At 52.3% G+C, this 18,034-nt stretch overlaps 8 protein-coding genes across 8 annotated transcripts; 5 read left to right on the top strand and 3 right to left on the bottom strand.

The window, feature by feature from the left end:
• Window positions 1–982: 982 nt before the first annotated feature.
• Window positions 983–3,750, bottom strand: steA (sexual development transcription factor SteA). The gene is made up of 6 exons (XM_073697378.1): window positions 3,485–3,750; window positions 3,262–3,408; window positions 3,087–3,186; window positions 1,506–3,026; window positions 1,306–1,389; window positions 983–1,251 (listed from the first exon to the last, which is right to left on the bottom strand). The coding sequence occupies exons 2-6, from the start codon at window positions 3,383–3,385 to the stop codon at window positions 999–1,001; spliced, it is 2,082 nt and encodes a 693-aa protein (XP_073545224.1). The 5' UTR covers window positions 3,386–3,408; window positions 3,485–3,750; the 3' UTR covers window positions 983–998.
• Window positions 3,751–4,627: 877 nt separating this feature from the next.
• On the top strand, window positions 4,628–5,330 carry BDV59DRAFT_184560 (uncharacterized protein). The gene has a single exon (XM_073690704.1). It carries the CDS (start codon window positions 4,646–4,648, stop codon window positions 4,856–4,858), a length of 213 nt encoding a protein of 70 aa, XP_073545223.1. The 5' UTR covers window positions 4,628–4,645; the 3' UTR covers window positions 4,859–5,330.
• Window positions 5,331–8,267: 2,937 nt separating this feature from the next.
• Window positions 8,268–9,338, top strand: BDV59DRAFT_184557 (uncharacterized protein). Its single transcript, XM_073690703.1, has one exon. It carries the CDS (start codon window positions 8,304–8,306, stop codon window positions 8,697–8,699), a length of 396 nt encoding a protein of 131 aa, XP_073545222.1. The 5' UTR covers window positions 8,268–8,303; the 3' UTR covers window positions 8,700–9,338.
• Window positions 9,339–10,087: 749 nt separating this feature from the next.
• On the bottom strand, window positions 10,088–11,109 carry BDV59DRAFT_94292 (uncharacterized protein). The gene is made up of 2 exons (XM_073697377.1): window positions 10,709–11,109; window positions 10,088–10,641 (listed from the first exon to the last, which is right to left on the bottom strand). The coding sequence occupies exons 1-2, from the start codon at window positions 11,060–11,062 to the stop codon at window positions 10,123–10,125; spliced, it is 873 nt and encodes a 290-aa protein (XP_073545221.1). The 5' UTR covers window positions 11,063–11,109; the 3' UTR covers window positions 10,088–10,122.
• A 147-nt stretch (window positions 11,110–11,256) lies between these two features.
• Window positions 11,257–12,166, top strand: BDV59DRAFT_204415 (1-(5-phosphoribosyl)-5- ((5-phosphoribosylamino)methylideneamino)imidazole-4-carboxamide isomerase HIS6; the record flags this gene model as incomplete). The annotated part of the gene is made up of 3 exons (XM_073694462.1): window positions 11,257–11,556; window positions 11,642–11,828; window positions 11,883–12,166. The coding sequence occupies 3 exons, from the start codon at window positions 11,257–11,259 to the stop codon at window positions 12,164–12,166; spliced, it is 771 nt and encodes a 256-aa protein (XP_073545220.1).
• Window positions 12,167–12,498: 332 nt separating this feature from the next.
• Window positions 12,499–13,510, top strand: BDV59DRAFT_184553 (uncharacterized protein). The gene is made up of 4 exons (XM_073690702.1): window positions 12,499–12,714; window positions 12,783–12,840; window positions 12,955–13,047; window positions 13,113–13,510. Exons 1-4 carry the CDS (start codon window positions 12,677–12,679, stop codon window positions 13,188–13,190), a joined length of 267 nt encoding a protein of 88 aa, XP_073545219.1. The 5' UTR covers window positions 12,499–12,676; the 3' UTR covers window positions 13,191–13,510.
• Window positions 13,511–13,745: 235 nt separating this feature from the next.
• On the bottom strand, window positions 13,746–15,523 carry BDV59DRAFT_194998 (Elongator subunit ELP3; the record flags this gene model as incomplete). The annotated part of the gene is made up of 2 exons (XM_073692482.1): window positions 13,746–15,172; window positions 15,232–15,523. 2 exons carry the CDS (start codon window positions 15,521–15,523, stop codon window positions 13,746–13,748), a joined length of 1,719 nt encoding a protein of 572 aa, XP_073545218.1.
• A 485-nt stretch (window positions 15,524–16,008) lies between these two features.
• Window positions 16,009–17,909, top strand: BDV59DRAFT_184549 (succinate--CoA ligase (GDP-forming) subunit alpha). The gene is made up of 7 exons (XM_073690701.1): window positions 16,009–16,329; window positions 16,410–16,438; window positions 16,518–16,644; window positions 16,704–16,766; window positions 16,826–16,851; window positions 16,916–16,998; window positions 17,078–17,909. Exons 1-7 carry the CDS (start codon window positions 16,172–16,174, stop codon window positions 17,576–17,578), a joined length of 987 nt encoding a protein of 328 aa, XP_073545217.1. The 5' UTR covers window positions 16,009–16,171; the 3' UTR covers window positions 17,579–17,909.
• Window positions 17,910–18,034: the final 125 nt, after the last annotated feature.

The following is an 18,034-nucleotide window of genomic DNA, read 5'->3' as shown; positions in this document are numbered from 1 at the left end:
TGATCGGAGGAGCAAATACAGCCTCTAGGGATGACAATGAGAAGAATGGTTCCAGAGTGTAGGGAGTAGTAGTGAAAATGGTATCGAGGGATGTCAGGAAAACAATAGTATGTATTGGGGATCCAGAGTTAACAACGCTCTTTCAACGTCAACTCGTAAAGGGAAAGGATCTGTAAAGACAGCAGTTGTACAACCGGCCCATCAATATAAAGCCAACTCGGAGGACAACAGAAGAGACGATGAGGGGACTGACATGGACGAGGAAAGGAATATCGACGTCAGCAGCACCCCGCACGTGATCCCGCCCGATAGGCGGTGGCTGCGGTCAGGCGATACTACCATCTTACAGTACTCTCTTGCTGGTTGCCTGTATACATTGGACGTGGATTCATTGATTCAACAAAATCTATAACAGGCGCAACAGAAAACTTCCAATCCAAACCTCAGTCCTTCCGATAGACCCCTAGTTTCGTAGACATCCCACAAGGCGCTTTGCTCCTCACAGCCAGGTAGACGCCGCTTTTTATCCCAGCCCGCAAAGTGCCTTCCCTTGTTTCCAGCTCTCTCCCATGAATATCCAGATAGAAAAGAGACGGCAAGAGGGGGAAATATTGAAATGATACAAAATCCCCATTATCAACATAGACACATAAGAACAAGATCAAGGGCAACACAATGAATCGAGGGATACCGACAAAGACGGTTATGATAGCAGTCACAGCACACAGATCACAACCAGTAATATCGATGTATGCACACACAAAAAGGATTGAACGCAAGCGTCAATCGAAGACAAATAGACACCATCTGCATTCCCGTGCGGAGTGTGTCGGAGAAGTGGAGGCCACAAAAACAGAAACACCAAAACCCAGGACGACCAAAGAGAGATTACCCGCCAAAGAACTGCAAGCGCAGGTTAAAACCCCTGCACGACTATTATATGCGAAACACTGGAACGTCATGTAGCCAGTCGACAGGACAGAACCACATCACGCCTCTCATATCTGCTGCTGCAGAAGCTGGGGAGCGATCATGTGAGGAGCCACCATGGTGGGCATCGCGGACGGCAGACTGGACATAGTAGAAGACATCTGCGTCATGTTGGGGACGTTGACCATGGTGCTGGGGAGAGATTCGGACGGCGAGGACCCCTCCTCCGGAGAACCATAATCATTCTCCTCATTGTCCAAGTCCTCATCGTGGGCTGGTGGCTGTTGTCCATCCTGCTGGGCTTCGTGAATCCGACGATGTCTATTGGCCTGGTTAGAATCTCAACCGCCACATTGATACGGTCGGTGGACTTACTGTGCAAGATTGTCCGACCGTGAGAAAGCCTTGTTGCAGTACGGGCAAGGATAGGGACGTTCCTGAGTGTGGGTTCGCACATGTCTGTAGACTAGATGTTAGTCGGCGGCTACAGAAATCATCCTACGGGGCTCGTTGCAGCGCCCCGCAGTGAAGGCCCAATAAGGGGTCCTGCCCAAAATAGACTGCAGAAAACGTACCGTTTCAAGTGCTCTAATCTCTTGAATAGTCGCCCGCAGGAAGGAATAGGGCACGAATGAGACTTTTGGGGGTACGGGCCCAGCTCCATCATCGTAGCGCTCCGGGCACGGCGAACGGGGCCAGGGGCAAATCGGTCCACCTTATTCGCAGAGCTGTGCTGCGCAGCGGAATCCAGAGCGTCCCCAGTGGGAAGTGCTGATAATTCATCGGACGTGTTATTCGGTTCAGGGTTCTCCTCGAGGCTTGACAATGGGGTGCCGTTCCGAGACATCTCCTGCAGCAAGTTCTTCTGAGGGAGAGGGGCCTGGTACCCATTCACAGCCCGTTGTGCCGAATTATGATCCGACTCATCGGTCTCCGCAACGGGGGCGACAGAGCTCGAAACGGAACGTCGCAAGTCACTTGGCTTGTGAGCAGCATACGACATCGGCTGCGAGGGGGCACCAGGGGCCTGGGTGACTGCCGCCACCGCGCTATTCACTCCTGGAGGAATGGAAGACCGGCGTCGGCGCTGCTTGTACGTTGGGGAACCCTCCAAGACGGAGTAGACATTGGAGTGGAAAGCTCTCGGAGGTGTGGGAAAATGGGCACTTGCAAGATTCGACGGAGGCAACTGGACCATAGGATTGAAGGCGGCCGTTGAAGAGATCTCGGGAATGGCAGTGTAGAGGCCCGTGTCTTCGTTTGCAATGTATGCGGGTTCGGCTCCCAGTTGGTTGCTATGCTGCGGCGGGGTGACTGGCTCGAAGGACAGCCCACGGTTACTGTAATCTTCATACTGGGACGAAACAAAAGAAGGGGCCGGCGAGTATTCGACGAAAGTTGGCATAGATGCGTGGCGTTGGTGAATACGGGCAATTGGCATCCCATTGCGATCGTACTGTATCTGAGTATATTCCGGCTCGCGCTTAATGATGCCTGGCGCCATGGTCGTCGACATCGGGATAGAGCTGTACATCGCTGGGTGGCCGGACTCGTCCGCGAGCAGGGGAATCGTCGGGGGAGCCATCTGAGGCGCCATCTGAGGAGGAGGCATAGGGTCAACGGTCCGAACCACTGGGGAAGCGGGCTGGCCATATGTCGTACTTGCGTGTGCAGCAAAGGAGGAAGAGTTTGCTTGCTGGGCCTTTGTGAGTTGTTCATACAGCGACTGGGATGAATCAAACTCGAAGGAGAGAGCCGGTTCGCTGACGGCAACGGTCGTGGCCTCCTGTCCCATCTTTTCCCGCTTCAAATCGCGTTCCAGGGCATCGAGGAAGAGCCGGTCGTGAGGCACACTATACCAGTAGAATACCTTCTGCTTTTTCTGCGTCCGGATGCAATTGTTCTTGTAGAGGAAGTCGAGGAACGGGCTCTTAGGTTCTTCCAAGGTCGCGTCGGTCCCAGCTTTGAGGTTCCGGAGGTCGGAGAAGATCCCTTCTTCGAATTTCTTCGAGTTTTTGACGGGGCGCCCGAAAGCTTGGAATCGGAAGGCCAAGCATCTGACGATATCGGTGCCGGAGATGTGGAAGAGATTGTTCCTGCTCACCAATCAGTCCGGGTGTTCTCCCTCGTCGCGGTGAATTTGCGATCCAACGAACCAGAGGACACATGAAATGTAGTCGCCTGTGGGGAGGAGAAACCGACGGATGAGTTGATCTGGCTGCCAGTCAACCGGCGCGGAGAGGAGGAAATACTTCACTGTAAGGGGTGCAAGCGATCAGTCGAAATCCAGGATGCAGGTACCACGAAGGGGTTCGCATGACGGTCACTTACGATTGTCCACCTGTTGCAAGGCGACTTGAGCGTCATGAGGGAGACTTTGCTGGGCCTCATTCGAAAGCATGAATGTTTCCGGCTTTTGAGGCGGCGCCATCGCGGCACCGTGCTGGGAATACATTTTGGAACTGAGCCTCCAGAACACTGGGGGGAAACGGTCAGTCAAGAGGAAAGGGGTTGTTGAAGGGAACTCGCGGCACATCGAAGGGGGAGCACGCACAGTCACCACTACCGTCTCGGAAAAGGGACGGATGACAAACTTCGCTCTGGAAATCGAGGCGTTCTCTTGATAGAAGGCGAGACGTGAGAAACCAGGGTCGAGCATAAAACCGCGACGGGCTATCGGGACACAAGAGGGGCCAGCCTTCTCGGGACGCGTAGTGAGTCGGGGTTGTAGGTGATGGTGTGGGAATGCGATACTTCGTCAACAAAGAGAAAGAAGTGATCTAAAGAGGGCAACAGAGAGATGAAGAGGGCCAGCCCGAATCCAAGTCTCTTTGAAGAAGTCGCACGGCGAGATTGAAAGGAAGATGAAACGAAGGTAAAATAAGAAGAAAATACAAAAAGGAAAAGGAAGAGGCTAGTCGCGCGATGAGGAAAAGTCGAGGAGGAGGAGAGGAGAGGGAGGGAGGGGAGCGAGAGGGAAAAAGGGAAGGATGTTATTTTCTACAGTGAGTGGTGTTTGTCCCCAGGCCGGGAGAACCTTCAGAAAGGGAATGGTTCCAAGGCCAATAGAATCCAACCAAAAAAGTAGAATAAATAAAATAAAATAAAAATGGGCAATAATAATAATAAATGGAAGCGTAATTTAATGTTAATCGGTAATAATAATAACAATCAGATCGAAGGGGTTAAGAACTTGGGAAGGAATTCAGGGAGGGCCGATGCGGATCACTCTATCTATCTTATGATCCGTATGGGTATTATTTTAAATATATTATACTATTTTTTTTTAAAAAAAAAAAAAAAGCCTTTTCTTTTTCTATAAATCATTAACTGGTAGTGTTATTTTTTAACGAGGAGGTTGACTTGAACTGACTCTGAACGTTGTTGGTTGGGGCCCACGGCAGACGCACGACGAAAAGAACATTGGCAAAAGCGGAGGTCAGGGACAGCCCGGCTGTCCAGTCCACTGTACCCAGCAGTGCCTGCCCAGTTGATGGTGGGCTCATGCAGCGGCTGGTACGGTACCTGGTACCGTACACGTCAACCTCCGTATGGCTGGTCCCATGGGTCCCTGTTACCCCGCTTCGAATGGCTGGAATTGGGGGTGACTAACCACATGGGGCAGCTCGCGGTAAGTTACCATGGTGTGGTGACCGTTCCATACCATTGGCGGTTCGCTCATCACGTCCATCCTGCCCAGCGACAGAGCACTAAGATGGGCCTCAGTAGGGGCTTCCGTCGAGTTCCAAAGATAATTAATTATTTGATTCTCATTATTATCTTTCCCATGAGTTTTTCCTCCCCGTTGGATCCGCCTCATAGGCTAGTTTATCCCACCGGCATCAGACGGCAAGTCCAGAACTCAACCTCAGCGTCACCCATATCCTCCCCTCCCCAGCATAAGGGCACAGGCGAAATAACGACATAACGGCGTAGTACCACCTGCACCTGGGCAATCTTAGCCTTCTACCTTGCTTCGTGCATGCATACATCCATCGGCACGGAGAAAGGGAGGGGGCAAGAATGGGCGTCAGGCGAGCTTCCATTCCAATCAGGTTGGCAAAACAGGGCCATCCCCTTGTCTGAGAGGTAGCATGTGGCTAAACGACCATGCACTTCCGTCGACGAGGTCAGGTACCCAGCATAATTGCTGCGGGGGATCCAGGGATCAGAACCTTAGAAACTCCGGGAGGCAGATTTCTGCACATCTCAGCTCTCTCGAGTTCGGCAGGATTCATCGCAACTCGACAGTAGAGCAAGAAAATCTCCCAGTGTAACCTCGCTCGGCACATACGCCGTAAATCTGTACAATCGGAGAAGGAGATCTCCATTGGTGAGAGAATACATGTCAGCTCACCCGATTCTTGGACCCATCAGCCATTGAGGGCAATCGATTCGAGTTTCTGCACTGGCATGGGGATCGGCACGGCGGTTAGAACTGGTCAAGTCCCGTCCGTCACGCTATCCTCCACCTTAGTATAATGATATTATCATATTATATTAATATACTGCGGATTAATATTATTATTATAATAATAATAATAATTATCATGGTCGTATATGTTATTGGCCTGGTGAATAGGGGTGGATATCGAACCGCCCAGCATCCATGGGATCCCACTGCCGGGTGGACCCCAAACACAGCCAAGACAGATAAAACTGGCGCGGGAAACAATTGTGAAGCATTCGCCCCTTGGTTTCAGAATCCAGCTCAGCGCTTACCACCCGCCAATCATCCCTCCAGGGGGTCCCACACCCTTCGTCCATCCCATCCAGGCAAAGATGGACTTTCTTCCTTCGTTCCTGAGACTCGCATCGGTCACCGTCAAGTGTAAGGGAATATCACTGCAAACCCCGAAAAAACTTCCTCCCATCGACACCCGAAAAACTCCGTCTTTTGTACAACCTGTAGCGCTGGGTCTGACAGGTCAAGATCGTATTCGATTCTAAGCGAGTCCATTCGGGAAACCTCTCGGCTATTCGGTTGGGGGATACCATGCCATGACTCGCAGTATCATACATCGTTGTACAAGGCCGCGCTCCTTTGTTTTTGCTGACGGTTTGCCTATTTTTGGATCCCTTTGTCTACACTGTACTCCCTGCGCATACACATATCGGGTCTTTCGATTAGAGTGTGCGGCCATAATAGAGATTAATTTACTCCGTACTCACGATGCAGTCAGTAACGGCGCTCGAGCTGACAGCACGGGCCACAACGTACTGGAACAAGGTAGACATCATAGACGCCTGCTTTCCAGATGATTTGTTGGAGCCTCAAAAAGTTATCAGGACCCCAATCGACCAGTCATATCTGGTTCGATCGCTCATCCAATCTCAGCTAACGGTAAGAACCTTGGATTCTCCCCATGACGCCACCTCCAGTTCGGTCTAGACCGTTGAATGTCATTTAACAATGTCCACAACATTCCTCTCAAATATCTGAGATACCCTGAAATCATCAGACCTAACGACAATCCTGTGCATACCAAACACCATGTGCCGTCGGGCTCGGTCTGCACGGTAAATCCGCCTCCTACTGAAGAGTACGGACGGCTAAACCCACCTTCAGGCCGTTCAGGGCTCAACGACGGAGTAACTGGCCAACATCATTCGAAGACTTCCCTAGCCGGAGGGTCGGGTATGTCATGAATGATGATCGGCAATGGCCACATTCCAGACTCAACACGACAACCCGGTTCTCAGTACATCCTCCGTAGTGAAAGGAAATTGCCCTCCAAAAACCGATTGCATTCTCCGTTCCAGGAAGTCAGGGCGCGACTGGTCCAACCGGATGTCAAAGCAATCCATGACCTGTCACTTGCATCGAGACGTTGACACCATGATGATCTGCATCTCCTATACATCCCCAACGGCCAAAGCTTAAGCGAGCATGAGTCTTGCCAAAGACCCGGGTCATTCATTCCACTGAGTAGCCATATGCATCGTAGGAACATCCCGTAGAGGTAGGAGCAGCACATCGATGACGAGATCCTCTAGCCGGATCAGTAAGGTAGGTACCTTTGCACACAGCACGGATGGATACACCGTACATATCCTCGCGCTGTCCTCGCTCACATCGAGCAGCAGCCATTGGCCGATCACTAAGGTACGGTACCCGTTGACATTGGCACCCCACACTTTCGGCCGAATCCGGCACAGCAGATCCTATGCAATGGCCCATGTACGACGTACTGCGTAGTAGGGAGTGCACTTCCTATAGCTCCTCCGGCTGCATCGAGATGACTGAGAAACCATCACAAAGACAGGCGCGGACAGACATTCAAACCCAGTACTAGATCCCGTCGTCGAACCAGGCGAGTGGAAAGTTCCCCCGGCGGTCTGCAATAAATTGGACAATCTATTGTCCAGGGTCCCAGTCGCCCAAATGCCGGAAACTTGTTGCTGGGTTTAGAATCAAGTCCGGGGCCTCGTGTTGAGAGAACGTCCGTTGAGGATTGATTCTTCCTGACTGGATGGCTCCCACTCACTAAGCCCGAAGGAAGCAATGACCTAACCGTTACTTCTTGCCAATCCTAAGCAAATTCTCCGAGAGTCTCCACCGGAATAGCTTCTCCCAGACCCTAAGACCGACGACCTCTTCGGCGGTGGTCGAAGACCAGATGGGGCGATAAATTACACCAGGCTCTCCTTAGCGGGATTAGTCGTAAAAAAAAATCATCTCATCATTATTCAATAATTATCCATCTCGTCAAGAAGAAGTATGGGTCCAGGGCACTTGATACTGGTCCACCCTGGGCCGCGGCACTTTGTTTGATCGTCCGTTATGAAACCATCTAGAAAACTCCATCTCTCAGAAATGGATTCCAACCTCATACGATATGACTTCCTGCCACCGACAATACTGAGAGGCCATAGTCCACCACATTATTGGATCTATAATGGTGGTTTTATAGATGCGTCCGAAAACCACCTCCGTGATCTGCATTGACCCAACGGAGTTAGCCCTCTTGTCCTTTCAACAGGTTTGAGTGTTCAAATGACCTCGACGAGAGGGCTCGTTCCGGAGATTTTCCTCCATCCAAGGTCTGACATTGGTCTGCCGGGTGAACGTGCGGGGAAATGCAGCGTGCAAGTGTCAACCTGCATGTTTCTGTCAGTATACACCGTAGTGCGTACTCCCTGTTTTGACATGATCTCATCCATAACCGTAGAGGATCCTTGTTCCCGTTTTCTTTTTCCTAGGCCAGACTATCCCGGAGTGTGATAAACATCCGGGCACCGTCAAGCCCCTTAGGAGGCCCTAGTTCGAGGCTCCCACCAGGACGGAGACTAATCCCCCCTAATTTTCACTCGCCGGTCAGGCCGGGATACTCCTCCGTCCGTTGCTTGCCTCTCCACCCGAACCTTGAAAGATGACTCGAGGAGAAACCGCCGGATGTGAGTTCGGTTGCTGCAGTAGGGAGTATCTGTGGAACGATCAAAAGGCGCTCAGGCGACGCAATGTACCTCATCCCATTGTCATCACGGCCATAGCATCTCCCATAGTGTTCAACACCATCCACAATGTGGTGTACGCAGTACTGCGCACTCCGTATCCTGCGACTTTTAGCCGCCAAGAAAGCGATCTAGCACTAACGGCTGCGATTACGCATGCCCTCTGTACACATACACCAGAATCACAACGAGCAACACCATGTTGCGTTTGCCGAATATTCCCCATGCTTAAGGACAGGGATTTCGACGCTCCACGTCTGACCCGGGGGAACAAATCCGCATCCGATACGAAGCAGCAGCCAGGGCAGGCTTAGTTCAATCTCTTGCCTCGATCCCCCAACCATGGTTACCCCTCTCCGCGTTGACCTCATCGATCCCTCTGTCTGTGCCTGGGAGGTATGTTCCTGACTCGTGATTAGCCGCATCTGATCCGATGCACTGCTGCGAATGGTTGCTTGCAGAATCTGAAACCGCTAATGTGTGTTTCCTCCCACCTGACGGTTTGCAGTCTGCACATGGCGCGCCGGGTGGCATCCATCCACGTCGGAGGGTCCGTACGGGGCTAGTCTTCCATCGGTTGTTTAAGCTTGCTTGGTTTGGGAGATGATCGGCTGGGGGTCTCATCCTGCGGTTGCCAACGTGGATAGGTCAGCACTATCATAGTAACTACCTGCTTGTTTGAGTCAATTAGCCTCCATCCACTTTCTTCTGCCGGTCCCTCAGAAGTGCCTCCGAGATATTGTTCATGCAGGTACCATTGACAAGCTGAGACAAGGTCCTCACAAGGAGAGCCTGGGTGGAACCTTCATGAGAGCGGAGCGGAGGTGTCATGGAGCGGACTGAGACATGGCACCTTTCTAGACTAGTCTAGGCGAACTCTAGAAGAAGACTCTTAATATAGAAGAATCAAAAAGCACGCTGATTATCTTGGATTTTGTCAAAGGCCAAGGAGATAGCCGTGAACTGAGGGACAGTGCATAGCAGCCCGTTAGTACGAACCGTTCTGTCATCGTTTTATCCTCGTCTACGGATGAAACAACACCCAGGGCTACTGAACGTGATAATTCCAATGTATCCAGCCAGTTAAAATATGTACAAATTGCTGTGTGATGTACACTGTGCATTAGCCTACCATATCAGAAAGTCAAAGAATCCTCCTCGTGACTGAAGGGTCGTGCTTTCGCCGAATGTGAGAATAAGAGCCTTGAAAGGAATGTCTCTGTTTCAGGACTAAAAGCCCCTATCCCAGACATCCCCGTAGAAGCCTCAATCGGAGAATTCTCCAGATCTGGAACAGCGAACAGGGCAATCCTCAAGCGCAGAACGTGCGCTCGGAAGAACGAAAGCCACCCTACTCCGTATGGCTTAGTTTAAAGTTTGCAAGGCTCACGCTAGGAGTATCAGGGTGAGCCCATAGTTCTTAGGCTCTAGGGGATATCATCCTGGGCGATCAATGGCTTCTTTACGTGAGGGGTTGTATGTATCCTATCGCTCAAGCTAGCGCAAGCCAGAGACCAGCCTCCGGTGTATATCGCCACCAGCGGCGGAAGGCCGGAAAGAGCGGTCAGGAGCAAGTCGTCTCCCCATGTGAAAAGGGCGAGCCATCAGTTTCATGGGCGTATGGTTTGAAAGAAGGCTTGCGTGTCCCAGAGCCGATTCGATCCTAGGAGAGCACAGCGTAGAGGATCCGTTCCACCTTAGCTTGAGCGAGTGCCATCCAAGTTTGCTGTGGGACGATTAACGCCGTCCTCGGCTCTTCCCTTTGCCTGTCCGTTGGGGTTTCTGGACTGCAGACAGGTCGCGTTTGCTGAGATTCAAAGTACCGCCCGCGAATTTGCCAATAGTAGGCCCTCCGACACCACGATCTCGTCGTCCAGCGCTGGCCTTTGACTGTTGGGCCGGCTTCTCCAAAACAATTCCATTCTCCTTGGCCTCCAGACGTCGCTTTTGCTCTTTCTTGTCAGCCTTCGCTTTGATTCCTCGTCGATGCGACGACGGCATCTTCTGGTGGTAGAGGGATGATTTGGCCCCGAGTGACTGCATTCGAAGGTCCAGGGCCTTCAGGCGATTTTTTCCAGTAGGGGCAAGGTCCGACCCGGATTCTAGGAGATGGGATTCTTTGAGCAGTCGCTGGAGTGCAAGATCGTTCTTCAAATCGTCCGCATCGGCAGCGTCGCTTGATTCCTCATCTTCCTCCTTCGAAGGGGTACGCTTTGTACTCGTCGGCTTCTCTGGAAAGGATGGTGGTTTTGAAGTCTAGCGTTGACAGTGTTAATGCAGTACTTTTACCTGTAGAAACATGTATAGGCAGCTCGAGACATACCATAAAAGCCTTGCGGGCCTTTTTATCCAACGGTGTTTCGGTCTTTGCAGACGAGTCGGCATAGGAGATCACCTCCACCGCAGGAGATTCTCCTTCCTCCCCAGAGAGACCTCCCCATTCAGACCCCGTATCACTACCTTCCGACGTGTCTTCTTCATCGACCTCATCCTCCTCAGATTTTTCCACGAATGCCACCCGATTCTTGGGCACTTCTAGCGGCTGGAATTGAGCTTCAAAAAATTTCCGGAAAACATCTTGAGCAGAGGCGTCAAGGGCGGCTGGAGAGTCCTCCGTCTCGTCTTTTGTCGTTGAGCGGGACACAATAGACGTGTCTCTCTTCCGTTTTCCAATCATCTTCCTATCTGCCGTGGTGTTCGTCAGGTTGGCAAGGTCCAAACATGCTAGCGTTGCTACAATGACGGGATTTTTTTTTTGGCGGTCTATCTCCGGATCACGTGCGATAAGATAGGCCTACCCCTCGTGGATTTCCCACCACGATGAAAACCCCAGCGCATCAACCGTCTGGAAGACCAATTGGCCTGCCCAGGATGACGAAATTCCGGCCTTGTATTGACCTGCATTCGGGCCAAGTGAAGCAGATTGTCGGCGGGACTTTGAGCAATGACGCCGCAGATTTGAAGACGAATTATGTATCCAAGCTTCCCGCCAGCCACTATGCCGGACTGTACCAGAAGCATGGTTTGCGTGGGGGCCATGTGGTGATGCTGGGACCGGGAAATGATGCGGCAGCGAAGGAGTCGCTCAGTACATGGCCTGGGGGGCTGCAAGTTGCTGGGGGAATCACGGACAAAAATGCCCAGTACTGGATTGATCAGGGCGCTGAGAAGGTGCGTGCAGTGGTCTCTAAACACTATGGTTTCGTTGTTTCTATGACTATATCGCAAAGTCCTAATACTTAGTGGGCCTGGATAGGTTATCATCACATCGTTCCTCTTCCCAGAGGGCAAGTTCTCTCGTGAACGCCTAGAGGCCGTCCTGGCTGCGCTCGGAGGGGACCGGTCGAAGCTGGTCTTGGACCTGAGTTGTCGCCGGAAAGACAACACCTGGTTTGTTGCCATGAACCGGTGGCAGACTATTACGGAGATGGAGATCAACCAAGGTATGTGGAAGGATTTTCGCCGTGCGTGAGGTTGCTTTGTTGACCGCGAGACAGAATCTATCTCCATGCTGGAGCCGTACTGCTCCGAATTCCTGATCCATGCGGCCGACGTTGAGGGTCTTCAGCAGGGCATTGACGAAGAGCTGGTGTCTAAGTTGGCTCAGTGGTGCTCGATCCCGGTTACGTATGCAGGGGGTGCGCGCAGTCTACAGGACCTTGAGAAAGTCCATGCCAGTAGTCAAGGCAAGATTGACCTGACCATTGGAAGCGCTTTGGATATATTTGGTGGCTCTGGTGTGACATTTGACGAGTGTATTCGGTGGAATCAGAATCACTGAGGATGTTAGTTCTTGAGCTGATGTTGATGTAGTAGAATGACTACGCATGTATATATCTTTCCAAGGTTTCCTCCGTACAAACTTGCAAATTCTGAGTAGTAAAAAGGAAAACACTAGAAAATTGGGTTAGAATGTATAGCGGAGCAACCATAGTCTTGTTTACTTCTTTAAACAAGTAGCATGGACAATGCCAGAGTATCAGGTACGAAGTACTATGGATGCTGGCCAAATGCAGGGCGGCGATCTGAATTGCCAAATGCGGCTTAGGGGATTGCAACCGGAGCTCAACTCATTCCCGCCAGCACTGCGAACATCCATCGTCACCACTCTGCCCTTCTTCCTGCTTCTGCCCCCAACGCTCATTTCCTCGGAGAGAACTTACCCTTATCATCGCTCCCTTACTCAATACACTCCACTCTTCTCAACTATCCGACGACTTCCCTACGAGGTTCCACTACTCCCGACGCCTTCCGACCGTTGAACCCATCGCAGCGCCCCTCCGACATCAAGATGAAGCCTGTCGTGTCCCTCTTAAATGCGTGGTCCTGGTACTACTCCCAGTCAGAATTTCGCCGGTCAATGCAAACAGTCGCTGACAATATGTGTCGTGTTGCAGTGTGGTCATCTCTCTCTTTGCCATCGTCATCCTTTCCGTCCTCGGATCGCTGTTTCAGGTGCGTCTCCTATCAGCAAACCGACAGTCGTCGAGTGGTCTATCGGATCGCGATACCACCGAGTCGGTGCGGGATGAATTTCATGACAAAAATACTGACGGGGGAAATTTCTAGCGTGAACACCACGGCTTCACCGGCTCGGAAGGAGAACCTGAGGATGGCGGCGCAGTTGCTGCCTCGATCTTCAGCGCTGTTGTGATATACGCTGTACGTTACGGATTTCACCTCGTTCGGCCGGTGTAAAGATCTCAGGGTTGCTAATGTATCTCCAGTGCTTCTTCGTCTTCTGTTCTTTCCAAGCCTATCTCCACATGAAGAGTCGCCGAGGGGGCGCCATATCGCTCAGTTAAATCGATTCTCTCTACCTACATCCTCTCCATCGATCATGAAATACTCCATCCGTTATATCCGATTGCCCTCTTCCCCTGACCGGGAGACAGTCATGGCACCTCGTCAGTAGCATTGACTGTGCTGACGGGGCAGGTGTTTCCATCGGCTGCTCCTACTGTTATTCTTATCCCTTGTGTCTCCGTCAGTTCTGAACCATGGATTAGTGGGGTGATTATGTGTGGTTTCAATAGATAAACCCATTGCTGATTCTGGATTCCGTCAACCATCCACCAGATGTAGTTTGTATGTATATAGCGTGTCTTTATTTATAGAAATTTTACCTCACAACCACTAGATCGGTAATCCGTAGATGGAAAGGAAAAGCGTGAGGTCCACAAGGGGGATGTGTGTATATCCATCTACCTGTGCAACGCCTGAGATGCGAAAAGAGCCACCGGGGGAAAGCCGCAAACCAACGCCAACGCCCATGCCGGATACTGAATCGACCAAAACTTTTGTTCTTAGGAGTATTCTGTGCATCATAAGGTCATATCATGAAGTTTTCGATGCCACCATTATAACTCTTCGTCCTCGATCGGGTCCAACATCTTCGACATGTAGGGTCCGTCCAGGGTGTATCCGAGACGGGCGTAATAGCTGCGGACACCAACGCCGGATATCACGCTGATCTTGCGGCTGCCATGTTCCTCGCGGGCGATGCGCTCGGCCTCCTCCATCAGGAGGGTACCGAAGCCTCGGTGCTGGAATTTGCGCGCATCACGACCATGCAGTGGTACGGCCGAGCCGTAGACGTGCAGCTCTCGCACGATGCTGGTCTGCTGGCCGGTGAACTCGGGCCGGAAGGTGTGGGTGGGGCTGCACTTGCGCAGACGCAGCAGACCGATGAGAATATCCTGCTTGGGGTCTTCGTAGGCGAGGAAGGTCTCCCAGCCGCCGTTGGCCGTGTAGTCGCGGCGCACCAGTTCGATCTGCGACGGCCGGATCTTGTTCTTGACTTCGTTGACGCCAACTTCGCGGGTGCGCACGTCGCGGCACGTCGTGCCAAAGTCCTTCATCCGCGCCAGGGCAAGCTCTCGCAGGTTGCCGTTCTCCACACCGGACGTCACGAGAGGCATGGGGATATCGCGCTGCACGCGGTAGATGCGGGTCCAGGGGGGAACGAGGGCCAGGATGCGGGCGACAATGTCGATCAGCGCGTTGGGCGTGTAGTTCTTGTAGCGGCCGGTGCGCCAAAGCTCGTAAAGACCGGTGCCGCGGATGACCAGTGTCGGGTAGATCTTCAAGCCGTCGGTGCGGAAGGCGGGGTTCTCGAAGTATTCCTGGAACTGGAAGAGATCGCGCTCCATGCCGACATTGGGGAGATCGGGCATCATGTGGCTGACGACCTTGAAGCCGGCGTCTTTGGCGAACTTGAATGTCTCGGCGACGGCGGCGACGGTGTGGCCGCGGTTTGTGTCCCGGGCGACGTCTTCGTAGAGACTCTGGACACCGATTTCGAGGCGGGTGCAGCCGTAGCGGAGCATGTCACTCAGATGGGTATCGAGACAGTAGTCGGGTCGCGTTTCGATGGTGATACCCACGCACTTCACGTTGCTCATTTCACCGGCGAGAACGGCCTCATCGACGTTGTCGGTCTGGTATCCACTCAGTGCATTGTGTAGTTGCGCGATGAAGGACTCGCGGTAGTCGGAGGGAAGGGACATGAAAGTGCCTCCCATGATGATATATTCCACCTTGTCGACACTGTGACCGAGGGATTTCAGTTGGTCTACTCGTCCTCGGGCCTGCTCAAAAGGGTCGTAGCGAGCACGGATCGCGCGCATCGATGTAGGCTCATAGCCTGTGTAGGACTGAGTCGAATACTCAAAATCGGAATCGGGACCCCCTGGACAGTAGACGCAGATGTTACCGGTGTAGGCGATGTGAGGGCACCGGTGGGGCTTGCTCATGACCGCAACGACCGCGATGCCGGACGACGTTCCTGAAGACGGATTAGAGAGGTTTTCACCGCAGGCGAAGAAGACGGGAGAGGCGACATACGGATCGGCTTTGCAATAAGCTTGGGAAGGATGTACTTCTTGTAGTGTTCTGGAACCGCAGCGATAATGGCTGTAAGAGGGGGTTGAGTCGCGAGACTGTGCTTCTTTGCGATTTGACCCCGCAATTTGTTGAGATTGATATCCTTCTTTGGTTTCGTGGGATCGGTGTGGGATTCATATTCCTGAATCAAAGCATTGGCGATGTCCGAACAAGCCCTCATATACCGTTCATTCTCCGGGAGAAGCTTTGCGCTGTTCTTGGACTTGTTGGATGCCGGTGGCGGCATGGTCATGGTGGCCGTGGCCATGGTGAAGAGGGTGGGAGGGCCGATGTGTGCAGATGGATTTGCGAGAGGTGCGACTGTAAGTTATCTTAGAAGCTTAGCACAGTCTTGAGGTCAATAGAGAGAAGACGCCACAGTCTGACGGTGGGAGTTGGTATCCTCATCCGAATTGTTTCAATCTTGACGCATTTTGTTGATTCACCGCCTTTTTTTCTGCCGGTTTCTGTGTACGTCCTCAGGCACCAAGGCATGACTCCTTCACCACCATATTTTTGCCCTCCAGACAGACTTCTGTAGAGGGCAGAAGGTTTCCAACCGGAAGAATTCCATAGTCGAGAAAAGCCGAACTCGATGGACCATACGCGGACCATCCGATCGCCGTAGAAGCCCAATACTCCCTATAATGTTCTCTAGCCGTAGTCGAAGACCGAGGGAGCAACCGACCGCCCGCGACAAATCGGATCCGCTTAAAGGCTTGTCCCGACAAACTTCCTCCCCGGAGCGCGTTGGTTGACCCTGCTATACCGATTATTCTTCTTCCCTTCTATCTACCAACACTTCCACAACCACCCCCCATTCCTCCTCCACTCTCCTCTCCTCCTTTTTCTTCTATACCCTACTCAGTCCGTTTTCTCTTCAGCTCCTCTCCTTTTCGCCATGCAGGCCTTCCGTCGTAACACCATTTCCGCCCTTCGCAATGTGCAGCGTCGTGGTTATGCCCAGGGTGCCTCTCCCTACTCCGAGACTATCAAGAACCTTCGCATCAACTCCGATACCAAGGTGATCTTCCAGGGTTTCACTGGAAAGCAGGGCACGTATGTCTTCTCCCCGTTGACTCCGAGCGACTTCGTGATTTCGTGCCGGGTGCTGACGTTGCGTTTTTGTCTTTGCGCAGTTTCCACGCCGAACAAGCTATTGCCTATGGTACTTCTTCTCCTGCTCGACCTCTTTCGGCAATCGCCTTGCTGGATTGTCTGAACCCTGTCGCTTACATGTCCCCTAGGCACCAAGGTTGTTGGTGGCACCAACCCGAAGAAGGCCGGCACGATGCACCTCGACCGTCCCGTTTTCGCTAACGTGCGGGATGCCGTGAGCGAGACCGGTGCCACCGCTTCTGCTATCTTCGTCCCGTATGGAACCTGTGGACAACGTGGAGGAGTTGTGAATAGCTGAACTGACGTTTTTCTAGCCCTCCCCTTGCTGCCAAGGGTATCGAGGAGGCTCTTGAGGCCGAGGTTCCCCTCGCCGTCTGGTACGTTTTTGGCCTGACAGACGCCCCATTTACTATCGCGACTAATCATCTATCGACAGTATTACCGAGGGTATCCCTCAGCATGGTGCGATCCTCTCCATCGCCCCTGAGTTGGCGTCCGTCGAAAAACTGACTGAATTTTTCAACAGACATGGTCCGTATCACGGACATGCTCAAGACCCAGAACAAGACTCGTCTGGTTGGACCCAACTGCCCCGGTATCATCGCCCCTGTATGTTTCCCCCACCTTTGCGAAATCGATCATGTGAGGCTGGGACCCGCACTAATCGTGGTGTGTTTGCTTGATTTAGGGCCAATGCAAGATCGGTATCATGCCTGGCTTCATCCACAAGCGTGGCCGTGTTGGTATCGTCTCCCGTTCCGGTACCCTCACCTATGAGGCCGTGAACCAGACCACCCAGGCTGGTCTGGGTCAGTCCCTCGTCGTCGGTATCGGTGGTGATCCTTTCTCCGGTACCAACTTCATCGATTGCCTCAAGATCTTCCTCGAGGACCCCGAGACTGATGGTATCATCATGATCGGTGAGATCGGTGGTAGCGCTGAGGAGGATGCCGCCGAGTTCCTCAAGGCCAACAACGTCCACAACAAGCCCGCTGTCAGCTTCATCGCTGGTATCAGCGCTCCCCCCGGCCGCCGTATGGGTCACGCTGGTGCTATCGTCAGCGGTGGCAAGGGTGGTGCCGACTCCAAGATCTCTGCTCTCCAGGATGCTGGTGTGGTTGTTGAGCGTAGCCCGGCTGGTCTCGGCAAGGCTCTGCTCGCTGAGTTCGTCAAGCGCGATCTGGTCTAAGCTCGAATCCGGAAGCGTGGCGGTTTGTTTGAATTCCCAGCAGCATGTATGATTGATTTCGTGCGCAAGGTAATTTGTTCTCTGATACTTGCCGTGTGCTCAACAACGTCAGGGAGCTGGCTGGGTTACACCTTGATCTACTAGACGACCTCCTTGACACATCTGTACTTTTCCCATCACTTTTGTTTCCTCCTTTGTTTAGAGATGCTAGGAAGTAATTAGGTTCCTGATGTAAATTTTATATATCTTGTTTTATCGCTGTGTTTGCAAAATTTATGAAGCAAAGGTGCAAACTTGCCGAGCGTATTGTTCTATTGCCGCGACGATGAACCGAAGATCCGGCCTTGGGAAACGGCAATCATAGTCAAGGACCATAGCACATTAGGATGAGGTCTATGGTGTAATTATCATTGAGCTGGCTTATTAATTGACAGCTTCCTAGAGGGTTCTCTCTCT

Source organism: Aspergillus ambiguus (assembly GCF_047715705.1).
Source record: "Aspergillus ambiguus strain CBS 117.58 unplaced genomic scaffold BDV59scaffold_32, whole genome shotgun sequence".
Lineage (NCBI taxonomy): Eukaryota > Fungi > Ascomycota > Eurotiomycetes > Eurotiales > Aspergillaceae > Aspergillus > Aspergillus ambiguus.
This window is presented reverse-complemented; position numbering and strand designations above follow the sequence as displayed.

What these genes read in the sequence shown, in the direction of transcription:
- steA (XM_073697378.1), bottom strand. Translation starts at nt 3,385, where the DNA reads ATGTATTCCCAGCACGGTGCCGCGATGGCGCCGCCTCAAAAGCCGGAA. An exon ending in TACATTTCATGTGTCCTCTG is followed by an intron (nt 3,027 to 3,086) that starts GTTCGTTGGATC and finishes ATTGGTGAGCAG; the next exon opens with GAACAATCTCTTCCACATCT. An exon ending in CGGTCGGACAATCTTGCACA is followed by an intron (nt 1,252 to 1,305) that starts GTAAGTCCACCG and finishes CCAGGCCAATAG; the next exon opens with ACATCGTCGGATTCACGAAG.
- BDV59DRAFT_184560 (XM_073690704.1), top strand. Translation starts at nt 4,646, where the DNA reads ATGGGCCTCAGTAGGGGCTTCCGTCGAGTTCCAAAGATAATTAATTAT.
- BDV59DRAFT_184557 (XM_073690703.1), top strand. Translation starts at nt 8,304, where the DNA reads ATGACTCGAGGAGAAACCGCCGGATGTGAGTTCGGTTGCTGCAGTAGG.
- BDV59DRAFT_94292 (XM_073697377.1), bottom strand. Translation starts at nt 11,062, where the DNA reads ATGATTGGAAAACGGAAGAGAGACACGTCTATTGTGTCCCGCTCAACG. An exon ending in AGGCCCGCAAGGCTTTTATG is followed by an intron (nt 10,642 to 10,708) that starts GTATGTCTCGAG and finishes TGTCAACGCTAG; the next exon opens with ACTTCAAAACCACCATCCTT.
- BDV59DRAFT_184553 (XM_073690702.1), top strand. Translation starts at nt 12,677, where the DNA reads ATGAAGCCTGTCGTGTCCCTCTTAAATGCGTGGTCCTG. An exon ending in CTCTTAAATGCGTGGTCCTG is followed by an intron (nt 12,715 to 12,782) that starts GTACTACTCCCA and finishes GTCGTGTTGCAG; the next exon opens with TGTGGTCATCTCTCTCTTTG. An exon ending in TCCTCGGATCGCTGTTTCAG is followed by an intron (nt 12,841 to 12,954) that starts GTGCGTCTCCTA and finishes GGAAATTTCTAG; the next exon opens with CGTGAACACCACGGCTTCAC.
- BDV59DRAFT_184549 (XM_073690701.1), top strand. Translation starts at nt 16,172, where the DNA reads ATGCAGGCCTTCCGTCGTAACACCATTTCCGCCCTTCGCAATGTGCAG. An exon ending in GCTTCTGCTATCTTCGTCCC is followed by an intron (nt 16,645 to 16,703) that starts GTATGGAACCTG and finishes ACGTTTTTCTAG; the next exon opens with CCCTCCCCTTGCTGCCAAGG. An exon ending in GAGGTTCCCCTCGCCGTCTG is followed by an intron (nt 16,767 to 16,825) that starts GTACGTTTTTGG and finishes ATCTATCGACAG; the next exon opens with TATTACCGAGGGTATCCCTC.